The sequence below is a fragment of the Mytilus trossulus genome, chromosome 6 (assembly GCF_036588685.1).
Source record: "Mytilus trossulus isolate FHL-02 chromosome 6, PNRI_Mtr1.1.1.hap1, whole genome shotgun sequence".
Taxonomy (NCBI): Eukaryota; Metazoa; Mollusca; class Bivalvia; order Mytilida; family Mytilidae; genus Mytilus; species Mytilus trossulus.
In genome coordinates, this window is record NC_086378.1 from 47852618 (window position 1) to 47862278 (window position 9661).

General features: G+C 30.6%; 1 protein-coding gene across 1 annotated transcript in view; it reads left to right on the forward strand.

Moving 5' to 3' along the window:
* LOC134722755 (uncharacterized) overlaps nucleotides 1–3728 on the forward strand; it is a 29390-nt gene extending 25662 nt beyond the window's left edge. Inside the window, exons 10-14 of the mRNA XM_063586381.1 lie at nucleotides 47–181; nucleotides 873–955; nucleotides 1808–1925; nucleotides 2467–2539; nucleotides 3491–3728. Of these exons, the coding sequence (XP_063442451.1) occupies nucleotides 47–181; nucleotides 873–955; nucleotides 1808–1925; nucleotides 2467–2539; nucleotides 3491–3682 (601 nt within the window). The 3' untranslated portion in view covers nucleotides 3683–3728. The remainder of the gene's footprint in view (nucleotides 1–46; nucleotides 182–872; nucleotides 956–1807; nucleotides 1926–2466; nucleotides 2540–3490) is intronic.
* Nucleotides 3729–9661: the final 5933 nt, after the last annotated feature.

Genomic DNA, 9661 nt, shown 5'->3' on the forward strand with positions numbered 1-9661 from the left:
CAGCATCATTTCTATCAAATAATCAAAATGTTATTTTTTAATATAGGATATCATTTGGATATGGTTACTATGCGATAGCATTTGGTGTGCAGCAGCTTTCTGGAAGTTTATATCTGAACATGTTTCTTCTTAGTATTGTAGAAGTTCCATCACAGGTCATAACTTATTTCTTAAATAATTGGTAAGTTAAAAATGAATAAATTTCAAGATGAATGAATATTTATCAAAGGTACCAGGATTATAATTTAGTATGATTTCAAAAGTAGTATAAAACACAGCAGAAACTTCTCTGACTAAAGTTCAAAGAGATTCGCTAAGTGTTTATGTGAGATATTTCTAATATGACAAATCTTCGGAACAAAATCCTTTTCGAGACATTAAAAGTGTAGTTCGTTCTAACCTTATAGTGCATTTCCTTTTAACACAGACGATGTAAACGGCTAAGCGCGCACATGTTTTGATCATTTGTTTCTAAAAAGGTCAATTTATTGAAACAAGGAATTATGGTGTTTGCCCTCTATGTTGACGGTATATATTAGTTGTTTTAAAATACTCAAACATATTTGCAAAATACCGATGTAGTCATTTTAAAACAACTTTACCATACGCAACACTTATATCTAACAACAGATATGTAGTATTTGTTGCCTAAACAAAGTTGAGGTGAACTCTTTACCTTGCTTTAACCGACTTTCCAATGCAAATGAATAATATCAATATAACTTAACCAGCAATCAAATACCAAGTATTTATCTTTTAGTTAACCGTCGGACAGTTTCTACATAGATTATTTGAGAAATATTTTTAAAAGTTTTGTTTTACTTTTTAAAGTATCACTACTGTAAAACGTATAATACTTGAATTTTCTATAGCATGGGAAGAAAATGGACGACGTTTATGTTTCTAGTCTTAGCAACGGTATCAGGAACAGTTGTAGGTGTTGTGCAAATGGTTGGTAAGACATTGAGTAAACCTATTATTTAAGTCACTGTTGTTGGACATAATTATGATTCAATTATGGAATCTCTACAAATACAATTGCATGTACTTGTACCCTTTCTACTATTACAAATAAATACGAAGTGTTTGTAGTAACAAAATAGCGACAAAACAAGAATACAAAATTAAAACTTGACCTACACGTGTCCCTCACAAGATGATGCCATCATGATTTGGTGCAACGTAATGAAATTTATGATGTTATAGTATATATTTTAAGCTTGTTTTAGCAATTACTACGTTTCGTTTACTCTTTTAATAACATTATCAAATGCAACATATAACGAAATAGTTACTAGACATAGTCAACAAAACAGTGCCATAAATAGAGCAGATATTTGTTTATTACTGATACTGTTCGTCACTGAATGTTTTCTTTGTGATTTTGCATTCACTTGTCAAACAGTATTTCTGTGATGTATAGTTTTTTTTCCAATTTCCTATTAAAGGGTTCTGTTAGGTGTGAGCAAAGGCTTTGTGTTGATGGTCATACTTTGACCTATAATTGTTCACTTTTTACACATTGTGACTTAGATTGAGAATTGTCTCATTGACACTCATACTACATACTTTTATTTATGCTGTCAATAACATTGGCGAAAACGACCAAAGTATACAAAACACAACATAGGACCTCAAGACTGAGCAACAAGAATTTGATCAGCATTAGTAAGTGATAACGCATCACACTATGACGGATTGCATTGGTAATCAATACTTATATAACTTTAAGACATTTCAAATTGGAAACCCAATATCCATGTAAAGGTAATATTCCTAATAGTATTGTATAATATTATTTAATTAGATATACCAGCGAAAGATGGACTTATCAACGGATTTGCCATGGCAACAAAGTTATTCCTAGCAGCAGGATGGTGCGCTTTAATGTTGTTAACGACAGAATCGTTTCCAACAGTAGTTAGGTATATGTCTTATATTGTATATAGAAACAGGCAAAATATACACAACTTATAGCTTATACATAAAACGCAAAAACAAAAATCATAGATCGGAGAAAGCAGACAATATCGCGGTGAACAGAAAAAAAAAACAATGAAAAGACGTACAGTCAACAGAACATTAAACAGATCGACAAGTTAAGTTTTTCGAACACAACAACAGCTAAGGGAAAACTCGGATGCAGTGGAAGGATCACAAGTTGATGCACAACGAGCGACACATAATGCGTTATCACTGGCGAATAATATCCGGAATTCCACTTAATGGACTAACGGGTAGGTAAAAACCTCTTGTTTTACCATACATCTACTTCAGGCTCTCATATTATCATGGAGTTTACTATGACACCATATTGTCAGTTTTGAAAATCATTAACAGATTGTACTTAACCGTCGCTTCCTTACACTATCTAGTGAAATTTCTTTTTATCAGGTGAATGTAAATATTATCAAATTGTTTTTTTTCCTTAAATATCAAATAATATTATAACAATTTGCTTTTTAGAAACATGGGTTATGGTATACAAAACTCAGTAACTCGAGTAGGAAGCATGGTGGCTCCACAAATCGTATATCTAGTAGGTTGAAAAAGATTCATCAATTGTTTTAGATTTTTATTTAAAATACGTATATTCAATTTGGATATTCCATTTTCTACATAATGATAATTTACTTGCTGTTTCTCTATCGGCCGTGGTATGAAATCGAAACTCGGTTGTATAAGACATGTATAACAGTTATTTATTTGTTTATTACCTGGGCTGTTGTTATCTTTTGTGATTGTTTTCTTTTTGGCAGACCCCGTGATCTGATCTTTATAAGCGAGTTTCTGATCATTTTAATGAAATACATCGATTAGATAAGTTAACGTTAAGAATAATTATGTTTTTACTATGAGTGAAAGTATATCTGCATTACGCAATTGGTGAAATACCGTCCGCTATAAAAGGAATTGAATTGGTGCACAAATGAAAATAAAACTCGTTTTCTTTTCCAAAATATTAAATTGATTACAATTATATTTCAATCAGATTTCCGAAAAACTATTTGATAAAGATTATAAAAGAATTGTTTAACAAGACTCTTAGGTCCATGTACTGATACCGAATTGAAAGGAAAGTTGTAATTTATCTAAAACTATACAACTATATTTTACCCCCAACAAATATTAATTAAGTAATTCCATTTTATTTGTATGGCTAGGTAAATTTGAAAATATAGTATTAATAATTTCTTAAATAGTTTTCAGGGAGATGAATAATGTGAAGAACACCTACTGGAAGTCGAGATGGTTTTTTTCTCGAACAATCCACAAATATTATATTCAGTTATATTGTACAATACAACCCTTTTTCCATATTCACACAGTCCCCATCAATTCTAGACTAACCTATATTTCGTTAAATGTTTTAACAAACAATCACTCACAAATAAGCAAGCATTTATAACGATACAAAAGCTGAAAACTTCCGAAACTAATTTAATGTACTATACATTTATATGTCATCTTAAGTTTTTCCCTTTTGCAGAGTCAGCACATAGATGGGTTGATGTACTTTCTAGTAGGAGCACTTATGTTCCTGTCTGCCATCTGTTTACTTGGCATTCCAGAGACAAGAAATAAAACTCTAAGCGATACGATCGAGGACAAGAAACACAAACAATATCAGGAGCACAAACAAGAGGAAAAATCTAAAGACTTGGTTTTAAGTGAACGCTAATGTCATTTAAAATTCAAGTTTCATATTAAATTCGTTGTACGATGAATGAATTTTCATTTCGTAAAACACTTTGATTCTGTATATCCGGTTTTTAATTTGATAACTTTTTTTATAAAGTCTACTGCATCAAATCATACGTATTCCATTCTCAATTATATTCATGTTGAATTCAATGTCTGTAAGTTACTAGTAATATAAAATATACGAGAACAAATTTTCGACGCTTTCTCTAATTGAGGACGCTTTTTGAGGTGAAACTTAAATTGATGATTTGTTTTGTTAAAGCTTGGAGATACCCAGATTGTAGACAAAGAATAAGATAAAATGATGCTGGTTTGGAATCGACCCTGGATTAATGTATCTCGACCTAATTGTGCTGCCAGCTGATCATACCTACGTAACGGTTTTAAATGAACAAGACGTTAGCGTCTTTCGGAGTAGGTGGTCATATAACAGAAAAGACTTGACTAAATACTATTCGGGTGTACTTAATTCTATCGGATAGATGTTATCAAAATAGTCACCAAACTTTATTCTCTTGGGGACAAAGTAACTATAATCGTGAATACAACAAATCATAAGCCAATCATAAATCGAACACAAAACTCAAAAGATAAATTTAAAAATAGAGACATAGAAAAAAGAAAAAAAGTATAAAAAGGCAGACAGATGACAAAATCCATTTCTTGTACTTTCTTATTCACGTATATCAGAATCTGGAATCTAAGATAAAACAGATATAACAAGAAATATTTTGTTGAAAAATATCATACACCTCTATAAAAACGCTTAAGATTAATAGCGTGCAAAGCATTTCATTTATATTAACAGACAAATAAAACATAAGCCTTGAAATTTATAATAATAATAATACTTTATTCCGAAAGCAATACAGCTTATAGGATACATATACACAATTTTACACCAATATAAGAATTTCACAAGAGATATATAGTAAATATAAGGTGTGCATGAAAGAACATATAATACATAATACATAATACAAAATACAAAATACGAGCGGAGAATGATATGATACTTAAATAAAGTGAGAACAAAAATATTATTTACTGCAATTAAATTCTAAGTTTTTCAGCAGATTTTAGAAATATACCTAAGTTATTCAATTCATTAATATTTCTGACAGATAACAACTGGATAAGTTTGAATGTAGAAGGATTTCTCCAATAATACTTTTTTATATACTTTTCTCGAATCTGACTATATTTTTTACATTCAAGTATAAAATGGTATTCATCTTCAATAGAGCTAGTATTACAATTTGTACATAGTCTATTATTTTTATCAACATTATAATATCTACCTGTTTCTATACTTAATATATGAGCTGATATACGATATTTACAAATGTATGGTTTGTATATATAATTTACAGGTCTATCTAAATAAAATTGCAATGTGTGTGTACAATACATGTATCTATACAAATGACATTTATTTGAATTCTCAAAAAACATAGTTGCTTCACTAATGAATGCACCAAGCATTCTTTCTTTTAATTGCGATAGAAAAATATATTTACAATCTACACTTTGGTTCAACCAAACATAATTAAATCCATATCTTAACAAAATATCTCTAATTTTACAACACCAGTTGTGTTTATCGTTCTTTTTAATAAAACTTCTGTCATACATCTCATCATAGCTATTCTTTAATATACAATTTTCTGTACTCAAAATCTTAATCCAATATTTGACCATTCTATACTGCCTTTCAATGTACATTGGCAATCTACCTAATTCACAATAAACCATATTAGTTACAGCACTCATTTTGACTTTAAGAATACGTTTTAAAAAATACAAATGAACTTTTTCAATATTTGGTGCCATATGAAATCCCCATATTTCCGAGCAATAATTCAGTATACTTGCTACATAAGTATCAAATAATGACAACAAAGTTTCAGGATTATAATAATCATCATGTATTTTATTGAATATACTAAACACAGCCTTTTTACCCTGTTCTGGTAGTTTCTTTTGAGTATTTGCAAAGTTACCAGTATAATAAAATAAAATTCCCAAATACATGAACTCGTTACATACATCAATAGCCTTTCCATTAATATACCATTGCTCTTCTGGTCTAATTTTCCCTCTGTTTCTAAAAATTACAATTTTGGTTTTTGAAAAATTTATGTACAAATCATACTTATTTGAATAAACATTTACAGCATCGATCATCTTTTGTAGATCAGTAATACTTTCACTAAATAAAACCATATCATCAGCGTACATTAACAAATACAAATTTAACATTTTAAGTTCATATGATTTACAATTTTGTGTAATAAGTTCTATCTCCATATCATTGACATATAATGAGTACAACAGAGGAGATAAGGATTCCCCTTGCATTAGACCAACTGTACATTCAAAAAATTCTGAAAATTTTCCATTAAGTTTTACACAGGTTTTTAATTTGCTATACATAGATTTAATGACATTTAAAAGTCTACCAGTTACTCCACATCTGACTAATCTTTGCCACAATTTGTAATGTGTGACACTATCAAAAGCTCTAGTGTAATCTACAAAGCAACAGTATAAACGTTTACCTTTACTCAAAGAATTAGTGATAAGGGAATAAAGGGCAAAGACGGCATCGACTGTTCCAAATCCAGGACGGAAACCAAATTGTGCGTCTGTCAACACATTGTTCTTTTCACTCCATTGTAGCAACCTTGTATTCAGCAGCGAGGTGAAGAATTTCCCAACATGCGATACTAAAGATATTCCACGGTAATTTTTAGGGTCATTCACGTCTCCTTTTTTAAAAACAGGTACAATAATACTGTTAACCCATATTTCAGGGAAATTTCCGGAATTTAGAATATTATTAAAAAGTTTGCACAATATTGGAATAAGTACAGTTTTTCCAGCAATAAGATATTCGTTCATGATGTTGTCGAACCCAGTAGCTTTATCATATTTCAATTTCTTCAAGCATTTTTCTAAGAAGAAGCTTATCAGCCAGGCACGTGCACACAGCAGTCATTCATTAAGATATAAGTAATCAGGAAATTCCACTCATCAAAACAAATAAAAGTAAAATATAAGCTTACGATTATTTGCATTTTATTAGTAATATGAACAGATTGTGTTGCTTAGTCTTAAGTTTTCTATGTTGTGTCTTCTGTGCCATAATTTGTATGTTTGTCTTTTTCATGTTTAGCCATGGCGTTGTCAAATTATTTCCAATCTATGAAATTGACTATTCCTATGGTATCTTTCGTCCCTCTTTTTAAATGTTACAACCTCATTTACATTGCAGATTTCCTAATTTTAAAACTTAATTTTCCAACGATTTCTGGTTTGATTTAAGTTGTTACTAACATTTCCCCCAAACAATACTGGTTTCTAGAGATATTGTTGTTGACACAACAATGCATCGTATGTTCGTGTTCGTGTTGGTGACCACGTGTTATGAAATGCCAATATCAGCATTATCAGTAGTTCTATATAATAACAGTTACTGTGTTTGACAACTTGTTTTAGCTACGATTTATTCAAAACAAAATAAAAAGGGTCTAGCTAATGTGTTTTAAAGATGAACTTCTCGAGTATTGTACTAGGTAGTTTGCTACATGTTACACTAGTTTATTCTCATTGCTCGAGTTGAAGTATAAATTTAATGTTGCCAGTTTATTCAGTTTTCGTTCTTACATCAAGATGCACTCCGTGATACTAAGGTAATACTAGTAATGTTAAATGCAGGTAATTGTAACAAATTATCAACGGACAAATATCTTCAATGTATCAATTAACACATCCTGAAATTAGCAGTAACTTCTATTCCACAATGATATAGGTTGAATCCACGCTTCACCTAAGTGACTTGTCGTAATACCAATAAGGTGGTGCCTGGTTGAGGGAAGGGGGTAATATGCCGAGTAAATAATTAAACAGATTACTATTGAACATAAAATTAACAAGTTAAAAGATAAACTAATGTTTCAAAATAATCAATTAAATGCACATATATTAGTATATTCTACTTTAAATATTTTATATTAAGTTATCAAATAGGAAATGCTAGTTTCCCGAAATATGAAAGGTCGAAAGTACTAGTTTCGTCAGCAGAACTAAATAAAGCAAAAAGCAAACACAATGGTTTCTTGAAAAATATAAACTTTTTAAAAGTAACAATTCACAGATATTGTTTGCTGCACTTTGGGGGAATTTCAGTAAACCAGAGCTTAAGTCAAACACATGCACTGTGGGAATCAAAACGCAATTCTTACAGAAATGAACTAAGTGGTACATGTTGCAATTACTTGGACTTTTTGAAACCACAAGATCTAGCGAACGGTATAAACATCCCCGTTTACGCCTTAAATCCAATCACATTACACAAAAACTACAAGAAAAATCGTACATGTAGACAATCAAGCTGGGATTATGAAAATAAATCTAACTCCAAACTACAAAACCAATACATCAACAGACCATGAAAGATTAGGAGATGTGACACACTACGCTAATTTATAATCAATTATAAAGGAACAAGAAAACAAAAATACATCAAGGTATCCAAAAGTGATCTAAATATCTTCACATCATGAATAAAAACAAAACTAAACAAAACATTGATGAAATCCCTCCTGTGGAAAAAGATCGTTTTTTATATTTCTTTTGCATAAGGAGGCAACAAGTGGTACATTGGAGTAATAACCAGTATCACTAAAATGTATATTCAAGAAGGATAACAATTTCGAAATCAACACCATAAATGGTGGTGAAGTTTACAAAACCCGTCAGACATTGAAATCCAAATAAAAAAAAACAATCTTAATGCTTGAATAAGGAATGTTTATTTCCTTAAATGTTACTGACCTAGACGGTGGTATAAACCAGTTTAACACTATATGTAATGGGTCAAAGTAGTTGTAGATCTGCAATAATCCTTACCGTATATATAAATGACCGCACAAACAAACGACCTATACTAAAAGAAGTTATTTCAAATATTCAAGTTTACAAAAGTATAGGTCGTTTGTTTGTGCAGTCATTTATATATACGGTAAGGATTATTGCAGATCTACAACTACTTTGACCCATTACATATAGTGTTAAACTGGTTTATACCACCGTCTAGGTCAGTAACATAAAATGACAATAACCACTTTGGACTACGAAAAGTTAAAGCTAGAACATGATCATTCATGTTAGAGGGTATCATATTATAAGTAGACACCAATAGAGTTGAAAAATACCTCTAGTATTGCCGTGACCGAATAAGCATAAACAAGGTATAGGATGCCAATCACCCCAATATACGGGGAGCAGAACCCATTGACATGGAAAATAAGAGCGACCACACCCGATGGCAGTATTCGCATTCAAGATATAATAGCTATTTAGACAGCAAAAACAAGAAACAATGGAAAAGACCATTTTCATTTTTACTTACAAACAACATCATTTCAAGATGACAAATATTGATCAAAGTTGTTAGGGTACAAAGGTCAAAGACTTGAATATTTGAAACTGAAATAACTACTTTTAGTATAAGTCGTTTGTTTCAAAACTTCATAAACGATGTTGAAAGTGAAATTTTCAAATTTAAAACGCAAGACTTCAAAAGAAAAAAATAGAAGAAAACAGAAATTAGTCTTCAAAGAAAAAACATATCATCAGTTAAAGTTTTTATCAGTGAGATGCAGCTTTTGTTTGTTTTTGCATTGTGGATATCATGAAGAATTGCAATTATAATTTTCAATCATGATTAATGAGTTTTCACTTAAGTTATATTTAATCATGAAACTGGCATATATCAATCTTTTTTTATACAGAATATATTTTTAAACTAAACGTTCAGAACACTTTTGATGTCGTCCAGATGTAAGGTTTATCTTTGATGTCTACTTCCGCTTGTTACTCATACAAATGTATCATGCGTATATGTTAGCGGCATATTCTCGCTGCATCGTAACATAGTTTATGTGATTGC